Source organism: Lampris incognitus, chromosome 12, assembly GCF_029633865.1.
Source record: "Lampris incognitus isolate fLamInc1 chromosome 12, fLamInc1.hap2, whole genome shotgun sequence".
In the NCBI taxonomy this organism is placed as follows: Eukaryota; Metazoa; Chordata; class Actinopteri; order Lampriformes; family Lampridae; genus Lampris; species Lampris incognitus.
The window spans coordinates 14,449,730-14,473,577 of record NC_079222.1 but is presented as its reverse complement, the minus strand read 5'-3'; the positions used below and the strand labels follow the sequence as shown (position 1 = coordinate 14,473,577).

At 43.2% G+C, this 23,848-nt stretch overlaps 1 protein-coding gene across 1 annotated transcript in view; it reads left to right on the top strand.

The window, feature by feature from the left end:
* Window positions 1-23,848, top strand: part of si:dkey-112m2.1 (transmembrane protein 132C) — a 231,583-nt gene that overhangs the window by 178,672 nt on the left and 29,063 nt on the right. The window contains exon 6 of the mRNA XM_056291212.1: window positions 15,909-16,117. Coding sequence (XP_056147187.1) covers window positions 15,909-16,117 — 209 coding nt within the window. The remainder of the gene's footprint in view (window positions 1-15,908; window positions 16,118-23,848) is intronic.

The window sequence follows — 23,848 nt, the reverse complement described above, 5'->3', positions numbered from 1 at the left end:
AAATAAATTAAATGAATATAAATCAAGGCATATATATAAAACTAGTAGACCAAGCTAAAAACGAACCAAAACACAAGGCAGAGATGGGGATCTATAAAAAGGCTTGCCAGAAAAGGTGAATTTTTAGCAACCGCTTAAAACAGTCCAAAGATTAAGCAAATAAAATGGGAAATGTTCTGTGCAATGCAAAGGTCCCCTCATTTTTTCCCTCTTTTTCCCCCTAATTGTATCTGGCAAATTAGCCCACTCTTCCAAGCCATCCCGGTCGCTGCTCCAACCCCTCTGCCGATCTGGGGGAGGGCTGCAGACTACCACATGCCTCCTCCGATACATGTGGAGTCGCCAGCCACTTCTTTTCACCTGACAGTGAGGAGTTTCGCCAGGGTGACGTAGCATGTGGGAGGATCACGCTATTCCTCCCCAGTTCCCGCTCTCCCCCGAACAGGCCCCCCGATCGACCAGAGGAGGCGCTAGTGCAGCGACCAGGGCACATACCCACATCCAGCTTCCCACCTGCAGATACAGCCAATTGTGTCTGTAGGGGCGCCCGACCAAACCGGAGGTAACACGGGGATTCGAACCACCGATCCCCGTGTTGGCAGGCAACGAAATAGACCGCTACTCTACCCGGACTCCCCCTCAGTTGATTGTCATAATGTATCTAATGTAAGAGGAAGATGAACGGGGTGTACAGTGAGAAATAGAAAACAGGAATGAGAAGACAAACAGAGATTGATGTTAGAGTTTGAAGTAAATAGAATTAAGAAGTGGGTGAGAGAAACAGTACGAGATGGCTTTTCAAATCCTAAACTAGTATATTGGAAATTTGGGAGACCACACACATACGGACAGATTTCACAGAATTTTTCATCACACACTTAACAACCTGCCGGCCAGCAGTCAGCCTCGACTGCCATGTCTGTTTTATTTTAAACCAGCAGTTGGCACTTACGCAGCACTTTGGACAGTGACCACCACTAGAAATCAGAAAATAAAAAGACTCGGAGCAGAGGGTCTTCTGTCTTGCCGAAACGGAGCGTAGTGATGGTAATTTGTTTTATCAGCAGATGGTGATGAGAGCACAAAACAAACCACAATGAACAGGAGTCTATAGATGTTTCCATTAAATATATGTACATTTTATTTTGAAATGTTGATAAATTACAATGTTTCCATCAGCTGGTGTGTTTCACCAAAAAAAAAACAAAAAAACAAAATCTCCGATGTGCAGGGCGCGAAAGCCCCGATAGTGGTTGCTTAACAAGAACACAGCTGACAACTACCGATAAATGCTAACCTCGGGGGAAAGACTGGATCATTTTCAACATGCATCCTGTAACTTGCCATTGGAAGCGTCGTGTTCACAGGTTCGTGTCGGCTGCCTGACCCTGGCAGGTTTGGGAAGTAACGGAATACAGTAACGAGTGTTAACCAATCAGGATACAAAAAAATGTAACTGTAGTCCAATACAGTTACAGAAAAAAAGGACGTAGGGGGACGTAGCAAGTGGGAGGATCACCCTACAGACACAATTGGCCGTGTCTGCGGGTGGGAAGCCAGATGTAGGTATGGGTCCTGGTCGCTGCACTAGCGCCTCCTCTGGTCGGTTGGGGCACCTGTTCAGGGGGGAGGGGGTAGTGGGGGGAATAGCGTGATCCTCACACGCGTTACGTCCCCCTGGCGAAACTCCTCACTGTCAGGTGAAACCAAGCGGCTGGCGACTCCACATGTATCGGAGCAGGCATGTGGTAGTCTGCAGCCCTCCCCGGATCGGCAGAGGGGATGGAGCAGCGACAGGGACGGCTCAGAAGAGTGGGGTAATTGGCCGGGTACAACTGGGGAGAAAAAGGGCGAAAAATCCCAATCAATCAATCAATGTTTTTTTCCCCATGGCGCCACGCGACTGCTGCCGTGGGTTGTGCATTGCAGATTGTGGTTACCCACTCACTCATGGGCAGCCTGAGAGGGGTGCGAGATGTGAGCGTTCTGTCATCCAGTCCGTACTGTCTCTGACTCCCCTCTCTGTGTATGGACGTCTCTGCCCGTCTCACCTGTCTGTCAGCAGCAGCTCCCGTGGAGCTGAGTGGACAGCGGCCAGCGAACCTGCCTTCACCAGGCGGACTCACCGCAGACATTTACCAAACCAAAATCATTTTCATGTCGTCTCCATGGGAAGACATCAGCAGTGTTTGTATGTATTGACTGATTTTATTTCTGTGGCCGCCTCGGCGAGCGAGGGGAATCTGCCTGTAGTGAGACAGGCAAGCTCACAGACAGACCAGGAGCCTTGAACAATCAATGTATAGATATCGTTAATGAGTTGAAAACACACATACAGTGGGATGTTTGTGTGCTTTTAACAGCTGTCTGTGGACCTGGGGTGGGGGTGGGGGGGTTGTGTGGATTGATTCATTCAATAAAATCGAAGCGTATCTGTTCAGTGAGATGTGTGAGTGGCGGACATAAAAAATGCTTTCTAAGTGCACACTTATTAGTCTTAGTTATATTAACTATCCATCCATTATCCGAACCACTTATCCTGCTCTCAGGGTCGCGGGGATGCTGGAGCCTATCCCAGCAGCCATTGGGCGGTAGGCGGGGAGACACTCTGGACAGGCTGCCAGGCCATCACACAGGGCCGACACACACACACACACACACACACACACACACACACACACACACACACACACACACACACACACACACACACACACACACACATTCACACCTAGGGACAATTTAGTACGGCCAATTCCCCTGACCTACATGTCTTTGGACTGTGGGAAGAAACCGGAGCCCCCGGAGGAAACCCACGCAGACACGGGGACCTTGAACTCACGACCTTCTTGCTGTGAGGCGACCGTGCTACCCACTGCACCACCATGCTGCCCTTATATATTTACTATCCATCCATCCATTATCTGAACCGCTCATCCTGCTCTCAGGGTCGCGGGGATGCTGGAGCCTATCCCAGCAGTCACACACACACCCATTCATACCTAGGGACAATTTAGTACGGCCAATTCACCTGACCTACATGTCTTTGGACTGTGCCCCGGAGGAAACCCATGCAGACATGGGAGAACATGCAAACTCCACACAGAGGACGAATCGGGATGACCCCCAAGGTGGACTACCCTGGGGCTCGAACCCAGGACCTTCTTGCTGTAAGGCGACTGCGCTACCCACTGTGCCACCGTATCGCCCTTATATATTAACTATATAAATTTTAAATTCCTCAGAATAGTAATAATCTAACTACACTGTGTCCTGGGTACGACGTTAAACGGCAACCGTCGGGTCATCGGCGACCACACCGGCACCCCCCCTTCAACTCTTGGGTTGTTGTGAGGAGGGTGTGTGGGCACCCAGCAGGGCTAAAAACAAAACCTGTCAAAGGGCGGATGAGTTCCCGTGTGAACCAACGGCCATCCATACCTGGAGAGGAGATAGGGACCACCAGGTACTCCCCCTACTGAAACACAATGATGACTCAGCCCGTTGAGGCATCAGCTGTGCTCCTACAACCTCCGTAGGTTACGGAACTGATGATGATGAACTAAAATGGAAGGAGTCTCTGTCTGTCTTTCTGTCTGCCTGTCTGTCTGTCTGTCCATCCGTCTATCCTTTGATTTTCTCGACAACCATTCATCTGATCGACTTAACACGTGGTGGGTGTGCGATTGATCTGGACAGTTTCGTGCTTGTTTATCATGCCACCCGTCCCTTAAAATAAGGAACCGTCCTGTATTTTAGAGGGAAATGACGTGCTCCTTGCTGAACTGATATGAAGTGGGATTTGTTCCATAATCTCACAACCAGAGAAGGGAGAAATGTGCAGGCAGTGCATACGTATTTCTCCCTTCTCCGGTCACCTAAAAATTGTGGCGGTTTAACAGAGCGGTTACCCCGGTTTACCAGACATACATGGCCTAAGTCCTAAAATGTGTTACTAAATCAAATATAATATAATTTTGTTAAGGAATCAAAGAGTACATTTTACATTTGTACAATAGTATATGTTGTTATGTTCATACATTGCTTTTGTTTGCCAATAAAACGCTTCACTGAAATATTATGTAGGCGACACGTCTGTTTTCTAGTCAGTTTTCAAGTGAAGTCAATTTTATTTGTATAGCCCATTATCACAAATTACAAATTAACAGAAACACAACATCCTGTCCTTAGATCCACGTGTCGGATAAGGAACAACACCCTAAAAAAACACTTTTGGAGGAAAAAAATAGGAAGAAAAAAAACACAGGGAGAGCAACAGAGGAGGGATCTCTCTCCCAAGACACACTTTACAGAATACAACATTGAGAGAGGATCACAGAATTACAATGGACTTAGAAAATAGATGAAGAATGTGATGAGGAGGATGCCAAGCAGTGTCCAGACGCCACCGGAACAGCCCAGGACCCGAGCCACGCGACCACCATCGTCACCATGTGGACCTGACGGGAGGACAGACTGCACATGCACACAGGGGCGACTCACATCACACCATCCACATACATGGGAGAAGAGACAAAAAAAGACATTAGCCACAGACCGGAGAGAGAGAAGGATATAGCGTTGAAACTGGATAACAAAATTATATGGATTCATAAGAGACATAAAAACATGTGATGAGGGGGATGTCAAGCACTGTCCAGGTGGCGACCACTGTCACCATGGAGACCTGGGAGGAGGACAGACTACATGTGAACACAGGGGAGAGTCACGTTACACCATTCACATACACTGAAGAAGAGAAAGGAAACGATATCATTCAGAGAGAGAACAGACGTGAGAGAAAAGAGAACAGTTGCAATAGTCAATACACATTACTCTGACTAGGTCTGCTTACTGTGGGCAGTTGTCTAGATGACCTTATATTCCCATTTACATGAACCTAATCCATAGGCCTACTACCTGAATTGCTTTTATGATGTTCTTGTTGACAGTTCAGTAGGTGACACCTGATTTGTTGATTTAAAACACTTAATTCATGTAGCAGGCCTAAAAGTGAGGGTGGTTGTATTAAGCTAAAACAACATTGTGTTTGCCATTTTGCTACATGTTTTGATGCTTAAAAGCTTGGTGGCTCCTTTGTCCTTTCTAGGGTTGCATTGTTTTGTTCTCTTACAAAATGCATTTAAGTAAAGGTCATGTTAATGATATCGTTTCTTTTGTATTTTTTCATATTTGCCATTGAGGTAATCCAAAAGTAACTGAAAGTAACCAGATTGCATTTTGTTAATATTGTGATACTTATGAGTATGTTACTGAATACATTTTTTCAAAAGGTAATTTGTAATTGTAATGGAATACATTTATAAAGTAACCCTCCCAACCCTGGTCCCTGGCCATACAGACTGCCTGACAAAGACAAAAGAAATGCAGTGTTTTGTATTATGAGGAAATTTCAAATTTTGTTTTCTGTCAAAAAGTATTGCGTAGCTTCAGCGTCTGTCATTATTGTTTATGATCGAGCACCTTCACATGATGTGACTCATGTTCTACAAAATCTTTTTTTTTAAACTCCCATTTCCATAACCCTTCATGACATTATCCTTTTATCAAAACTTCAACTTTCCCACCTCAAGTGAGTTTAAAACCTGCTCGACATTTAAGCGTTTTTTGGAAATTCAAGAATTTCCATTTACTTGCTCTTATGTGGAACTTCAAATTTCACAGGAAAACTAGTCGATAGAAACATAACTAATGGGACTTCCACAAAAGCAGCTCCTAGAAGCTAGTACATCTTTTTTTTTTTCGTAACATTCATATTCACCTGATATAAAAGATGATTTTTGGGCATTTGATTTATTGATTTTGTGTACGGTTTGATCACAAACAGCTTATTTTCTCAAGATATGTAAAATCTCTTATAGATATTCCTGAGGTTTGCTTTTCGCCACACTAAAGATTTGATGCAATGCGACGGCAGACAGACAACAGCAAGTTTGCCAGACCTTCGGTGCTTTCAGTCTTTAACCCAACAAACCTAGATGTTGTAAATATCTTGTCAGTTGCTCGCGATGCCTTCTTCTCTTTGGTAATTAATTATTCATGATCCAGCCAACCAATTAATAGCACTTAGCCTCAATGCTAGTGGAATTGTTTTGAAAGTGAGCTCATATCATGAACAGTGGCTGTATATCCGGAAATAAACAAAGGTTCACGATCAGCCATCAGGAACACTTTATTTGTCTTTTCACGTCATACATGTGAATGAAATGAAATGCCGTTCCCCCCAGCCCACAGCAGTACAACACAGAGACAAAAACACATCCAGAAACTACTCGAACACACATACACAAACTAACACAACAACAAAAAGCCTGCTGGCCACCTGCCGGAACCGCCGGTCTGCACAGGTTAGCAGTTAGCTTAGCCCGCCCCGCTTCCGCGTACTGTCAGACCGCCCTCAGCGTTTCCTCCTCGGGCGCAGCACCAAGCAGGGGCCGTGGTCCCCGGGCCCATCGGACGAAGCAGACCAAGCTCTCCCAGCCAGACACCCTCGACACACCTCCCCGCACTCCTCACGACAGCATCAAAAAATGCTGTTATGTTATTAATACAGTAATTGTCCGCTTACATTTAAATATTGGAAATTGAGATTGACATTGGCATTTAGCTCTTTCATTGCCATGGTTTCTGGTTTGCAATCCGGTGACATGCAGCCACTTTTATTCAGTACAATGGCACATCTCGGTGAGGTTCTCTGCTTAGAGGTCCAAGCTGAATGTCTTAGCCCTGAACCCGCGCTTCAATGGACTTTATTTGACATTAACTGCATGATGATCGGTGTAAATGTGGGTGTGCAGGAGTGCAAAGGCTTGACATGGTATAAATGCAAGGAAGAGGACAGCACTATATGACATTAAATATTACCTTAACGGCATCGGTGACACTATAGGATCTACTATGCTTCTACCAAACCAATCTCGGTTTAAGGGGTGTCTGTTTAAATATCCTGTTTCATTCCCCATGACCAAGGCATGTAAAGGACAGTTTGCAGTTTTTTGTTCATTCCCTGTTTTTTGATATCGTAATGTAGACTCGCTAGCTTGGCTAACGGGTCGGACCCTTTAGTCGACTGGTTAACGTAGTCACCCGTGATGCGGGAGACCTGGGTTCGCGTCCCGGCTGCGGCGGTTCCCAGGCTGCCCCCCCCCCCCTCCCCGAATTCGCTACAATATGTTGTGAGATGAAAACAAATAAAATATTTCTGGAAATCATCATGGCATCATCGGTCATGTAGATTGTGGGTTTTAGGATATTTACATGAGAACTTATTGCGGCCGGTTCCTTCCATGTTTTGTTTACTCTTTTTTTTTTTACACTTCTGGGCCTTTCCCCTTTCATCCCCATTGTTTGTATTGTTGTCCCTGTTTTAAACATCACAACGCAAAGAATTAAGAGTTACTCCCTCAAGCAAAGTCTGCAGTATTGCGGGTTAACGGAAAGATTTCAATGAGGGCAAAAAAAAAAAAATCCTCGAGCAAGCCCTTGCGCCCATACCGATTTCACCGTGGCACGGCCCTGGGCACTCAGAGTTATGGGCGCCTAAATCTGAACCTGTGGGGACATAAAGACTGGGCCAGAAACTGTTGTGATCCAGTGTGACTTTAGAGCACAACATACGTGGAGGTTGACAGTCGGACATAATTTCTGTTTTACATCTGGCTTTCTGTTCCCCTCAAACTATAGGATTTCAAGTCATACATTTCAAACACGTTTGATATTATGGGGACAGCCGTGACCGGCTTGTGAGTAGACTGTGAGGCGAAAGATTAAATCTGTAAATACATCACACTACAGGGTAATCTGGGAAGATTAGCGATTCCGAGCCCCCTCATATCAGCCCCCCCTCCCTCGCCCCCCCGATTCTCAAGGGAGCCAAATCGGGCCAATTATCCTGTAGTGTGTACCCAGCATAGGGGTGAGGCTCGGATAAAGAATGAACACTCAGAAGAGGACAGCGAGACAGGAACAAAGAGACGCGAGGCTTAAGAGACTCAATGAGGAGTGAAGTTGATTCTCTCAGCGTACTCTCTGGATGACTGCTTTTAGAAATCCTGCACATCAGTGCGTAGTGTGTGTGTGTGTGTGTGTGTGTGTGTGTGTGTGTGTGTGTGTGTGTGTGTGTGTGTGAGAGAGAGAGAGAGAGAGTGAATGTGTGTGCATGTGCACATACCAAAACGCCTAAGCTCGAAGCAACCAACCAACCAAACAAACAGACAGACAACTACTTTATAAACCCATTACCATGCCGAGATACTCGCAGCCAAGCTCACGGCTCATCCATAGTGAAAGCACGCAACCTTCAAATGGAAGAGCAATCATTTTAATATTTAATTTTTTTTCTGACTACAAATTGTTAATTTTACAAAACTGATATTCACAGGAGTGAATCTGACTACTTTTACACCAATTTTAGTATAGATTAAACCCATGAAAACTGAACTGAAATAGCATTAATTTTCTTATGTAGTTATGGCTTGCAATAAGAACATGTTGGCCGTATTGTCTTGCCCTGCTTGGGACTTGGTGCATTATATTCTTCGACTCCGAGCTCATACAATATTCAAGGGTGTCAAATGATAGAGGAGCGATGGAGCCAATTTAAAAAACATAATAGATCACATTGGTAATGATCTGGAAGACCATTAGCTTTGTAAAGAACATGGACCCTGTGTTGTTGTCTTGCATCTGAAATTTTACATTGAAAAGTCGTATAATTAATATCTGAAATTGTAGTGAAGCAAGCCGTTAATATGATGGAAAATGTTCACTTCAGCAAAGGATGTTCTTGAAGTCATTGTGTGACTGATATGGACTTTTATTGTGTAATTTTGGTCCAATCAAGTAATCCTGTATAATTTTACACAGATGTCACCAAAAGGCAGATGCCCAACAGTTGAACAATATGAAACATGACATCAAGTGCCCTTTGTTGACACTTTGGTGGCGCAGTGGTTAGCGCAGTCGCCTCACAGCAAGAAGGTCCCAGGTTCGAGCCCCAGGTTAGTCCAACCTTGGGGGTCGTCCCAGGCCATCTTCTGTGTGGAGTTTGCATGTTCTCCCCCTGTATATATATATAGGCCCTGTGATGGCCTGGTGGCCTGTCCAGGGTGCCTCCCCGCCTGCTGCACAATGACTGCTGGGATAGGCGACCCCGAGAGCAGGATAAGCGGTTTGGATAACGAATGAATGAATGTATAACAGCTACTTTTAGAAGGACATTTAATTTAGTGAAAATCAAACATGGTAAAACAGGTTGACGTTGTGTTGATTTATTACATTTTTCCTACTTTTGATTTCTGTCTTTTCTTCAAATTGCTTCGAAGCAAAACCTGCTCTCAATATAGACAACAGATAGCAGATAATCCACAGAACTAAGAGTGAGTAAGAGAGGGGGGGAGAGAAAAAAAAAGAAGCAAAGAAGAGAAGAAAATGATGTGGAGAAAATTGACAGAAACCAAGCTGTCGGTGTTTTTCCATCGAGACAGGAGGGTTGGTTGGACATCATTTGAGAGTTAAGATGCCAAAATATATACAAGGAAGAGAGGCAGATGACAGTGTTTCCATGACTTGTTTTGTTATAGGGAGGGGCAATTGGCCAACTAGCGCTGAGAACATATGCCAAAATTACCAGTTGTGCCAATCAATTCTCCCACGGGGGTTAATAAAGTAGTAAAAAAGAAAATCAAACTTATGATGTAAGCTTGTCTTCAAATGGGGGAAAATGCAGCAGATTAGAAACAAAAGCCTTTGACGGACCGTGGAACAGATGAGGGTCCTCTCAGGATTCTGCAGAGAAAAGGAGGAACAGGAAGTTTTTGAGCATTGTGAAGAGATTCTGATTATCTGAAGGTAATGATAGATGTTGCTGCAGTGTCATTGGTGTGCATTGGATATATATCTGAGAGCCTTTGTATGTGATTGGATTGGTGAATTTTCCAGCCACTTATGATGCACTAGGAGTTGAGCCAGTGCCTTTTTTTCTGTTCTTTGGTTGGATGAAGCAGGTTTGGGTCTTTTTACAACTCCATCTGTTAGATTAATTTTCCACCAGAGCAACACGTCTCGCATGGACATTCACTCACAAACGCACACACACACACACGTCCACGTAGAGAGACTTGTGTGTGCGCACACACACACATACGCACACTTTACAACAAGCATGTACGTGTTCACACGGGCGTTTTGAGTAGACTTGAGTGAAAGAATGCCAAAACTTCCCATCTTCCAGCTCATTAGAGAGCAGGCTGTGTTGACGGGGGAAAAACTTGAAAAAGGTTTGGACTAAAGAACAGAAAAAGTTCTCCCTCTGAACATTTAAAATGATAAAACGTTAACGCTTCATTCAAGTTGACGTTAAGAAATATACTTAAGAATTGGAAAAAAAATATATCTGTACACAATATTAGATATCTTTTCATCCCATCTTCTGAAAAATTATCCAGAACTCTGATGTTCCTAGAAACAGGGTCAGCTTTTTTATTTATGAAGTTCATGCATACCATACATTTGACTTCAATGGGCAGATCTACTGAGAGAAATGCAAATTAGCACAAGTCTGCTGACTATTGGCACCAATGGGGGGAGGCCACTTTAGCAAGGTATCCGCTAAAACTGGACAGGATAATTAACATAGGCACAGTCTTGTTCATCTAAATGTGACCAGCACCATTCAAACACATTTTGCACATGCGTCACTTCGATTACTCCAAGTAGATTCGGATACTCTGTTAGTAGGAGCAAGATGGAATACCTATGTGTGAATGAGAGGGAGGAAAGTGGGATGGCGAGGATGCAATGAGTAGAAGTGACGAAGGTGGATGAGATTAAATACTTTGGGTCAACTGTCCAAAGTAACGGGGAGTGCAGAAGAGAGGTGAAGAAGAGAGTGCAGGCAGGGTGGAGTGGGTGGAGAAGAGTGTCAGGGGTGATTTGCAACTGAAGGGTACCAGCAAGAGTTAAATGGAAGGTTAACAAGATGGTTGTGAGACCAGCTATGTTATATGGTTTGGAGGCAGTGGCACTGATGAAAAGACAGGAGGCGGAGCTGGAGGTGGCAGAGTTGAAGATGCTAAGACTTTCACTGGGAGTGACGAAGAAGGACAGGATTAGGAACGAGTATATTAGAGGGACAGCTCAGGTTGGACGGTTTGGAGACAAAGCAAGAGAGGCAAGATTGTGATGGCTTGGACATGTGTGGAGGAGAGATGCTGAGTATATTGGGAGAAGGATGCTGAATATGGAGCTGCCGGGGAAGAGCAAACGAGGAAGGCGAAGAGGAAGTTTATGGATGTGGTAAGAGAGGACATGCAGGTGACTGGTGTGACAGAGGAAGATGCGGAGGACAGGACGAGATGGAAACGGATGATCCGCTGTGGCGACCCTTAACTGGAGCAGCCGAAAGTAGTAGTAGTAGTAGTAGTAGATTTGGATACTCTGCTGCTCTATCATAAAAACCCTGTTGCATTAAATGTACCCATGGTGAACTCTATATGACTTTGCACTCTTCATTAGTGCATTTATCAGTTCACTTATCTAACTTCAAATTGATGAAAGGAAATTAGAACATTGTATCCAACATTTCAAAACCCCAATTACATGCTTCTCACTTAAAGGAGGAAACTGGATTTGGGGCTCATTTTTTCCCCATATGTTTAGGTTTTGTTTTATAGTTTGAAAAATTGAAAATTACGCAATACTTGAGATAACGCCTCTGGAGGCAAATAAATTGAGTGTGGTGAAGAGTTTCGTTATTGCTTGGCTTGCATGTTTCCTTTTGGCTTGTGGTTCCCACATATTTGATTTCATGCGGCAAATTGAGAATAATGGGACATGCCAGGTGACACATTTGCACAATGTTTTCTTCTGACGTTGTGAATGAAGTTACACATGCAGATAGAGACTCCCTCCAGTCTGACACACTCTATATCAAGCCGTGTCTCCTCTGAGTCACAATGGTCACAGTGCTGCAGAGTACCACCTTAATTACTATCGGCCTTGATGAATCACATATGGGGTTTATTTACATTCTCTCCTCCCAATATTGTGCGCCTTAAAACGGGTAACTCCTATAAATATATACGCAATGAAGCTAAGGTGCAAAAACGTTGGCCCACCCATCCCCTCCTATCCTTCATGCAAAATGCCCGTTGCTTCCTTATAGTAAATCAGGACAATAGATGTTTTTTTTGGAAAAGCATTGAATTCACAGCATCACTGCAACGAGACTAATAAAATCATGTATATTCAAAGCAAAAAGTGTTGCAGCGTGTTTGATAATAATTTCACTGCCTGGCTCTTCCACAGGTTTTCTTTTACAACATTAAGTTTAATTATTTACATTTGAACATGGAAAACTTTCACCTTAGATATTACAAGAGGTTGAAGGGGGAAAAGAAAGAATAAAGAGCAAGCTGTTAGATGTAATAAAATAATATAAGTTACATTACCCTCTCACTCATTTATTCTAGCAAATTAGCTAAAATCTGACCTTATAGGTTTAATGTACTCCGTCTACTTGGTCCAGACCTGATAAAATTTTAGACCCGATAAAAATTGTCTTCTTGGACTTTGAGGGATAATGATAACCTTTCCGTAATGTATATTTCATTGCTATCCATTCTTCAGTGGTGGGTGGCTGTGGTTTTAGCCACTTCCTCGTGACAGCCTTTTTGCGTGCTGCCGGAAGTATTGGCAACAGTTTCTTATCGCTTGTATTCCACCCTTCAAATGAGGTGTCACCCATGTACACAGTATCACATCTAAAAGGAATGTTGACTCCAAATAAATTATTAATATGTTTATGGATTTCCTGACAGTCGATTTTTAATGCCAAAAGAGGAGCAAAGTTTGAGCAAAATGTTTGTAGGTCTGGCCCTCTGCATTACCACTTTAAACAAAACTGTGACCACTCAGTTAATATGTGTAAGTACACCGACCAGCCAAAACATTAAAACCACTGACACCTAAGTGAATAACATTTATTATATCGTCACAATGGCACCTGTCAAGGGGTGGGATGTATTAGGCACAAGTGAACAGTGAGTTCTTGAAGTTGATGTTTTGGAAGCGGGAAAATGGGCAAGCGTAAGGACCTGAATGACTTTGACGAGAGCCAAATTGTGATGGCTAGACGACTGGGTCAGAGCATCTCCAAAACGCCAGGTCATGTGGGGTGTTCCCGGTAGGCAGTGGTCAGTACCTACCAAAAGTGGTCCAAGCAAGGTAGGCGGGTGAACCAGTGACAGGGTCATGGGCGCCCAAGGGCTCACTGATGTTTGTGGGGAGCGAAGGCTAGCCCATCTGGTCCGAACACACAGAAGAGCTACTGTAGCTAAAATGCTGAAAAAATTAATGCTGGCTATGATAGACGGGTGCCAGAACACACAGTGCATCACAGCTGTGATGCACTGTGGACACAGACCAGTCAGAGTACCCATCCTGACCCCTGTCCACTGCCAAAAGCACCTACTACAGTGGACACATGAGTGTCAGAACTGGAGCCATGGATCAATGAAACACGTTTTCTTTTACATCATGTGGACGGCCGGGTGCGTGTGCGTTGTTTACCTGGGGAAGAGATGGCACCAGGATGCACTATCAGAAGAAGGCAAACCAGCAGAGGTAGTTTAATGTTCTGGCCAATGTTCTGCCGGGAAACTTCGGGTCCTGGCATTCATGTGGATTTGACTTTGACATGTACCACCTACCTATACATCATTGCAGACCAAATACACCTCTTCACGGTAATGGTATTCCCTGGTGGCAGTGGCCTCTTTCAGCTGGATAATGTGCCCTGACACACTTAAACATTGTTCAAGAATTGTTTGAGGAACTTGACAAAGAGTTCAAGGTGTTCACCTGGCCTCCAAATTCCCTAGATCTCAATCCAATCGAGCATCTGTGAGATATGTTGAAAAACAAGTCCAATCCATGGATGCCCCACCTGACCTGACCTACACAATATTAGGCAGGTGGATTTAATGTTTTGGCTGATCAGTGTATAGGCAAGATATATTGTCTAGTAAATTTACAACGTTACATGGCGATAGTCGGTCTCTATGTGTTCCATACCTGGGAATGTTGCACTTATGATAATCATATAGGAATCATCAGTATCATAAAGATGAGAATTTATATATCCGGTGATCAAAAGACTAATAAGGGACAACACAGTAACTTGGCAATCTTTGCCTGTTGTGGGTCTGGTAGGATGGTGTTGAATACAGTATTGAAAGAGTATCCTGGCATAAGTCATAAAATCAAATACAACATCCTCAGTGGACCTGTTGACTCTATAGGAGGACTACCTCCCTGAGGTTTCTTCCTATTTTTTCTCCCTGTTAAAGGGATTTTCTTAGGGAGTTGTTCCTTATCTGATGAGAGGGTCTAAGGACAGGGTGTTATGTTGCTGTAAAGCCCACCGAGGCAAATTTGTAATTTGTGATATTGGGCTATACAAATAAAATTGACTTGACTTGACTTGGCTTGGCTTGACTACAGGGGGCAACTAAGTAGTTGTGATAGCATTTAGTTTGGCTAGCACATGTCTTTCAAAAGTTGGCATGACCAAAATTCATACATTAGTCAACTAATATCAGCCCCATCTCTATTGGTAATGCACAACATCATGTAGCCCTGTACATGACTGATGTGATGTTTTTGGTCTTCATGGAGGACCCTGCTAAATATCTACCCCATCTTTTGATATTACTTGAGGAATTTGGAGCCTTGTCAGGTTTTAAAATAAATTGGTCCAAATCCGCTTTACGACTTAAGTAGATCAACTTCTCTCCCTGCAGAAGTTTCCATAGTCAACCATGCTAAGTACCTGGGTATTGACATATCTCCTTTTTCAATAATACTATCAAGTATAATTACACTGAAACACTGAACACTGTTCTCGAAGACCTTGGCAGGTGGTCAAGCCTGCCTAACTCTTTACAAGCCCACACTGCCATAATCAAGATGAATATATTGCCCCGGGTCAATTTCACCAGCTCCATGCTTCCCTTGTTACCCCCAGCTAGCCATTGGCAGAACTTTAGCTTGGCAGTTTCCTAATTCATTTGGAATAGAAAGCAACTGCATCTTAAAATGTCCACAGCTCAGTGCAAGGGATTGGATGGCAGACTGGCCATACCGAACTTTAAGTTGTATTTCTGGTCCTGCACATTGAGGCCTCTAACTAACTGGTTTGATCCCCATTCTAATTTTTTCTTCACGTGCACTAAAGGAAAGCAAGATTTCTCTCTGGAGATTAGTAGACATCATTTATATAAATATTTCAATCAAACAGTTTCAGCTTTAGTTCGGCCCTCATTCAGCACAGAGATTGTGTTCAATTCAGTGTTTGTGGCATCTCAATTCTCCAATTTTTAATAACAAGCAGCTGTTAAACTTTTCACAATGGCAAAGGAGAGGCATCCCTATATTGGGTGACATTTACAACAATGATGGTCTCAGGTCATTTCAGGACCTTAAAGACAGCTGCTGGGCACTTTATTCATCTTTTACTTGCAGCTTAGAGCATCCCTCAAGGCTCATGGAGAGCCATGGACTCGACCCTTAATACAACATCCCTTCCATAGACTCATCAGTTCCAGAGGGACCTCTAAAAGTTTAGTCTCCACACTTTATTCAAAATTACTTGAAGCCTCTTATAAGAAACTGTGGACAGGCAATGGAGACAGGGAGAACATGCAAACTTATTATCAAATTCAATTATTCCATGAGTGGATAATTGGATGATTTGCCATGCACATGTTAAATCCTGGACATCTGCCATACATATTGGTGGTGAGGAAAACTGTAAAATTGGGACCGGTAAGTCAGTACAGTACTGGTGAACTTCCTCACATTTTCCATTTCCTGTCTCGCTGTTGCAGGTGTCGGAGCGCTGTGACTATGTGTATGTGAATGGGAAGGAGACGAGGGGCCGAAGCAGGGTATTGCTCAACTTCACCTACAGTTTCCTGAGTGCCCAGCTGGAGATGAGTGTGTGGATGCCCCGCCTGCCCCTGCTCATCGATGTGGCCGACCCAGAGTTAAGCCAGATCAAGGGATGGAGGGTCCCTGTTACTCCTAGCAGCAGGAGGTAAGCCTGACCACGATTAGTTGGAAGTGAATCAGTGTTGGCATCTTGTTTTTATGGTGTATCTCCTTGAGTTTAAAACTACTTGTCAAAAACCGTGCTGCTTGTTTTTTGCTGGTTTAACTATGGCTGTCAGTATAAGTAGCCTTAAAGGCAGCTGTCCAGGTAGCATAGCAGTCTGTTCTGTTGCCTACCAACACGGGGATCGCCAGTTCGAATCCCCGTGTTACCTCCGGCTTAGCCGGGTGTCCCCGTAGAAACAATTGGCTGTGTCTGCGGGTGAGTGTGTGTCCTGGTCGCTGCACTAGCACCTCCTCTGGTCAGTCGGGGCGCCTGTTGGGGGGGAGGGGGGAGTGGGAACTGGGGGAATAGCGTGATCCTCCCACGCGCTACGTCCCCCTGGTGAAACTCCTCACTGTCAGGTGAAAAGAAGCGGCTGGCGGCCCCATATACATGAGAGGAGGCATGTGGTAGTCTGCAGCCCTTCCCGGATCGGCAGAGGGGGTGGAGCAGTGACCAGGACGGGTAATTCACAGAAAAGACCCTAACTGTGTTTTTACTCCACCCATGTACTGAACCATCAGATTGCACTGACTAGTTTCTCGATTCAGCTGATTTAATACATGGATAGAGTAAAGACACGGTTAGAGTTTTTACTTTCTGGACCGGGTTTTTCCCCCGCTGGTAATTCACTGGATACAATTGGGCAGGAAAGGGGGAGAAATTAAAGAAAAAAAGGCGGAGGGGGGTCTGCTTTGTAGAGACATTTACAGTAAGACGGTTTACTACATCTCAGGTAGCATTTAAAGTTAGCTCAATGTTTAGGTCACTGTTTATACTTTTTGCCCCCCTATATCTTTTCTTGGCTCTTTAGGAAGTGTTGCAGAAAGCCTCTTAATGACAGATTTCACATGTTGAAATTGCAACCATAATTTCTTAACTTTTTTTTTTGGGAGGGGGGGTAGGCTAACCAATATGACTAGATAAGAAATTATTTTTCTATTTACACTTTTTGGCTTTCATTTCATTTTGCTTTCCATTTTCCAATAATTTAAAGACCGTGTAAAAAACCCCGGAGTGTAAGAGTGCTTCCAGGTGGCTGGCATATTAACCCATGCTTTCTGACTAGAAGCTATTTCCAAGCACAGCAATTCAGATCCTGTTTTCATTTAAGCTCAATCTACAAACAACTGAACACAACCATTTTACTTTTCAAAAATCTAGTTACAGGCCTCATGTGTGATTTAAGTAAAGAAAGTCGGTGCAGCCCCCTGGTAAAACCATGATTTGCTTGGAAAGCTTTACATTTTTAACAATTGAACAGCGTCATTGCTCTGTACAAATAAACGTTGCAGAATTTATGTTGGTGGTATTGGTACAGACACATCAACAACTTAAATCGTAACATAGCATCAACTGACTCATGGTATCAGTGCAACAGGAACTCCCATAGTTTTTTATATGGGCATTATGACATAATAGTCAGATAGTAAACTTCCAAGAGAAATAACATAACATGCTGTTTTACAATATGTTGTTCACTTACAGTACACGTTGGCATGATAGTAAATGTGGCATTTCCAGCTGTAGAGGTGATATAATTAGTGTCATGTGGTGTAATAAAAAGAGGTTGGATCTATCTATCACAAGGCAACTAACTTGAGTTATACTTAATATGATAAAATTGATAGAATTAATTACCAGCATTGCAGAGCATGTGTTTAATTTTTCAGGATGAAAAGTGGCCTTGTGCATTAAGAATTGTGCAGACGTTGTAGACAGTGATGTTTATGAAAATTAACCTGCATAAAAAAGGCAATACCATTTATTTATTGTCATAGCCCGGCTCGGCAAGCTGTGACAAAGGAGGGGAGGCAGGCGACAAATGAGGGAGGAACAACTCAATTTATTGGTTAACACGGTGTCCAGTAAATACAAATAAGCCGTGAACAGCTCATCTCCCATCAGCTGGAGAACAGTCTGTTTTAAAGCCTGGGAGCGCTGGACGCAGGTGCTTCCACGTGGCAGCCGTGGTGCAGCCAGATCAGGAGCCGAGTCCAACAAGATCTTAACATTCTCAAATGTACTTTGACATTTGGGGACCACACAAATTTCACCGTGCTTTTAAAAAAGTCAGTGGAACAATTCTTACAAAAGCTACGGTGATAGCCAACAAGGCCAAGAAACTCCATTCGATTATTATTTTTAGTGGTGGGGGGAGCATACAGTCTGCACCTTTTCACAAACAGGTCACACGCAAGGGTCCCCACAAATCCTTAAAAAGTCTTAATATGTCTTAAATTTAGTTTCTGATATTTAAGGTCTAAAAATGTCTCAAAATGTGTGGAATTGTAGGAGGGGAGGCATTACGTTTGATCTGGGACAGAATGAATGAGCGTGTTAAGTTTTTGCCTCGTTTTTATGTTTTATTTTACTGGTATTTTATGTACCACAATGGCCATTTCCACAGCATCCAATACCTATTTGTTTGTACGTTAAATAGGTAGTGTACACTTTGCTTCGACGGGTGGTCTTATGCCTTGTGTGGATGTGATCCGCTTCCGATTTGAGGGCTGCGGCAGGGAAAAAAGAAACAAAACAAAAAAAAACACAACACTGCAAGGCGAGCAGTTAATGGGTAAATGCAAATTCATCGAGAATTGGTTGGAGGACAGCAAATATCGTGGCTGGCTGAAACGATTCATATATGAGGCGCCATGTGAACTTTGTCACATTCGAGCTTGGGACAGTGGGTTGTAAAGCACTGGATTCTCACATGAACTCTGAAAAGCACAAGCGCTATGCTAGCACTCGGAAAAGTACTGTGCCCGCTTACTGCTACTGCTAGTTTGGCTGTACGTACTAGAGATGATTTGTCTACTGCGACTATATCCTCTCTGGCAAGACCTCCAGGGCCCGCTACCAGTCATCAGACAGCATTCAGCACTTTTCTTCCGACAGCCACATTGAAGGCAGTAGTGCTGTGGGTTTTGCATACAATAAGTCGACACCACTCGTACACTTCAAATGATGACATCCACACAGTCTTCAGAGAAATGTTCCAAAAGTGCAAAAACCTTCTCCTGTGGAAGGGACAAGACAGCTTACCTTGTACGGTTTGGACTCGCTCCTTATGTAAAGAAGGAGCTCATCTCAGGAGTGAATGAAGATTCGTTTATCATTATGGTTGACAAGAGCATGGACAGGACCACTAAGAATAAACAACTAGACCTGCATGTAAGACACTGGACAACTGATGAGACTGGCACCCACGTTCAAACCCGTTTCTTCCCATCACAATTCATGGGCCATCCGACAGCAGATGTGGAACACTTCAGGGTAAGCCATGTGAGCTATGCAGTAACAACTTATCAAATTTAGACAAACCCTTGACTACTTAGGCAAAGCTGCAAGTTTGTTGAAACTGCTCTTTTATTAATTTCCGTGCTCTCTACTACAATTATGTGAGGCCTGGAACCCATTTTATTAGCTTAGAATAAGAATGATATTTATTGCCAAACAATCTTCATACGAGGAATGGTCGTTCCCTCTTAACATAGAGCCATCCCTGATCCAAGGGGGGGCTAAGACTACATCTGTCGCCATCTTACAATGCTGTGATTGCAAACGTTCCCAAATCCTCTGTGAATAGTGCACATGGCCATTGAAACTGTAGTTAATGGTCACGCCCTTATTTGCATATGAAACAGGTCGTTGGTTTGGGTCGTTATGCCACTGTATTGTTTATAAAGGTGGGGATACCTGCAGTCAGTTTAGACTGAAGAGGTCACTTAGATGAGTTATGATGTTGAGTATCTGTCAGTAAATGCTGTATCCAGCTGAACTGATTCAATCTTCTTTGAACAACTGCTGAGTATGTGTAGTTATTCTGGAGATTTTACAAACTTGTTTTTGTCATGTACTGTCAAGGGCAAAAAGCAGTGTAAGTGATCTTGGTGTCTGTTAGTTTGCCCTGTCAAGGCTCTGGATAAGTGCGCACTGAAATACCTCATAGTAAGAAAAATAATGTGTTTAGACCCAAACAAACTGTATCTTGAGCCAGAAGAGTGCCTGCAGAAAATGAAGTGTCTCATCCAGAAGTTTGTGCAGGATAGTCAGTTAACAGGTGGAATACCTGCTAATAAATTATAGGAACAAGAATAGCGTGAAATAGACAATTATTGTTGATTGAATTGTATTTTTCTGTTATTATTCTTATCTAGAACGTGGGTATTTGTAAACAAAACGTTGATTTTAACATTCGCTTTAAGAATTGGCTTCGCCTCTCCTACGCCAAGTCCCTTAGTTTGACAGGAAGTGGTCACTTGGTCAGCATATTCATGTTGGAGTGATTTGATTGGCTACACACTGAGCGCTAACATTTGACTGACGTTGAATTAGAAAGATGACACAGTTCAGGCACAGCTTGAGAGGCAGGGAGAACACTATGTTTTTGCATTTGTTGGATGGCAATTTGTTGGGTGGCATAGATGACTTGAAAATGACACTTGCAATTTGGTGAACATCTGCTAAAACAAAATTGTTGACTGACTTTTTAATAATTAAAATATTTGTTTTAGTTTTGCTCTGACTTAAACATACATATTTAATCTGTTATTTTCCGATTATATTGTGTGAATGTTTACTTTTTTCTGCATCTAATTGCAGGTGATATGATTTCACAGCAGTTTGAGAACTTCTTGTTCAGTGAGGCTAAAACTGTAAGCTTCATGTCCTTTAGTCCACAAGACCAAGGTTCCAGTGCTGATGTGGTTTTACATCAGCACATCAACACTTCTTACCCTGAGCTCTGGGATTTTTTTGCAAGACGTTGCTGCTCTTGTCCCTTGGGCAAGCAGAAGTTGAATGATGGTTTTCAGTCAGCAATGAGGTGGAAACATGCACCGTAGCAGAGGAGACCGTTATCACACAGAGACTTGTCTGTGACCATGCCAGAGTGTATGACTGCTCTATCAACCAGGAACTGATGCTTTGACCCTTTGGCGTTGTTCTCAATTCCTGTCTGAGTTTCACTCATGTAGTGACTCATGTGCCCATTCCGCTTAGCTGCTATGATGCCTGACAGGATCTTCCATGTTGTGGAGAGGCAGGGTATCGGCCAGTAGCTGGAAGGTGTTGCACCCTTGTGGGGGTCTTTCGTAATCAGTATTGTTCTCCCCTGTGTTAGCCAGTCAGGGTGAGACCCTGATGTTAACATCTGGTTCATCTGTGTCACCAGGTGTTCATGGAGTGCCGTTAGCTTCTTCAACCAGTAGGCGTGAATCATGTCAGGGTCTGGTGCAGGCCAACTCTTCATGTTTGAGACTCGTCGTTGGGTGTCGGCCACTGTGATGGTAACTGGTTCTTGTTCTGGGATATTGCTGTGGACTGCTCTTAGACTCACCAGGTCCAGACCATCTCACTCATGGCTAAGAATTTAATAACCTAGACGTATTGAAGGAGATGGTGAGTGAAGCAGCAGGCTGAGATGTAACTTAGTTGTATGCAGCCAGATATTTCATATGAGCTGAAAACAACAGATTGCAGCAACCTGGGAATTTAAAGGCAAATAAGGACCACTTAACAGTTTATAATGGGGCACTGGAAATCATTCTCTCAGGCTTCACATACGTCCTTTCTCCGAACCTGGATAAGGATGAAATGTGCTTTAATTGATGACTCCTTCCTAGAAAAAAAAAAAAAAACTTAGTCTCTATAAGGTCTTCCTCTCCGAAGAAGTAAGACCTTCACTCAAATGGGACAGTAGCCCTGCTGCTGTCAGAGAATATGATCAGCATGACAACTTGGTATGGGAGGACACCTGTCTTCCTCTCCAACCTCACCTTTTCATGAACTCTCTTCAGTAAGCTAAAATGGGATTTGTGATTCATTTTCCATGGACACAATCCGTTCCTACCATAGACCCATAACAGCATATTTCATTGTTTGTCTCTGGTGCCAACATTAGTCATCTAATTTATTTTCCTCACTAGTTGGTAATGCTCTTACCTTCAGCACCAGGATCTGTTGAGTTTAAATAATACAGATAAATACTTATTTCCTTGTGATGAAAATATTTTTTTATCTGATGTTATTTAATTTAATAATTCAACCTTATTGTGATAAAGACTTGGCTCACTTAAATCAAAACAACTTTGCCTGCCTCAAATTGTATGTTTTTTCCTTTTTATTATTGTGGGTGGGCAACACGGTGGCGCAGTGGTTAACGCAGTCGCCTCACAGCAAGAAGGTCCCGGGTTTGAACCCCCGGGGTTGTCCAACCTTGTGGGTCATCCCAGGTCATCCTCTGTGTGGAGATTGCATGTTATTCCCGTGTCTGCGTGGGTTTCCGAGCGGCTTGGATAATGGATGGCTGGATTATTGTGGCTATATGATAAATGGTAAGCACCCTTGCTCCGTTATAAACCTGTGACCAGCAAAACAAAATAGAGTTCATTCAAGACTTTTGAACTGTTGTCTTATTTTCTGTCCTATTTTAGGCAATGAAAAATATCCTCTATCTTACCAATATTAATGCCGAAAGCTCAAATCCAACGAAAAGGCAAATAGATTTCTGGCATTATGTGACAGCTTGAAAGGTCCCATTAGAAAATAAAAAGAGTTAAAGATCCTAGAGTGGATTTCTATCACAATCTAACGCTGAAATAGTTATAAAATCTAAGGGTTCTGCTGAATTTAGCCGCTCCTCCAGTTTTGATACTGAAGCCATCTCTGCGTTATGAAAGATCTTTTATTATTTTTTAACGTTTCAGCAAAAAGCTCATGCAAATAATATTTTAGGTCACTTTCCCTTTTTGTGATCAAGGAAATTGTGTTTTGCTGAATTGGGAACCAATTTCTCTCATTATCTATCTATCTATCTATCTATCTATCTATCTATCTATCTATCTATCTATCTATCTATCTGTCTATCTGTCTATCTATCTGTCTGTCTGTCTGTCTGTCTGTCTGTCTGTCTGTCTGTCTGTCTGTCCGTCCGTCCGTCCGTCCGTCCGTCCGTCTGTCTATCTATCATCTATCTGTCTGTTTATCTATCTGTCTATATGTCTGTCTCTTTCTGTCTCTATCGGTCTATCTATCTATCTATCTATCTATCTATCTATCTATCTATCTATCTATCTATCTATCTATCTATCTATCTATCTATCTGTCTGTCTGTCTGTCTGTCTGTCTGTCTGTCTGTCTGTCTGTCTGTCTGTCTGTCTGTCTGTCTGTCTGTCTGTCTATCTATCTATCTATCTATCTATCTATCTATCTGTCTGTCCGTTCGTCCATCTATCTATCTATCTATCTATCTATCTATCTATCTATCTATCTATCTATCTATCTATCTATCTATCTATCTATCTATCTATCTATCTATCTATCTATCTATCTATCTATCTCTATCTGTCTGTCTGTCTGTCTGTCTGTCAGTCTGTCTGTCTGTCTGTCCGTCCGTCCGTCCGTCCGTCCGTCCGTCCGTCCGTCCATCCATCCATCCATCCAGTGATTTGAAAGCATGACTTAATCTCAAGCATAGTGGAACAGGAACATGAAGTAAAACAAATACTAAATCTGTGAGAAAACAAAGGATATGCAAAACCATTTAAAACAGGACCAAATCAAGATGCACGATGTAAAATTGCAACATCGGAAGCCCTTTGTCTGACAGTTTAAACCTCATAATGTGAAGGCCCTGGCTGAGGAGCCCAAGCTGCACCCTGGCTGATT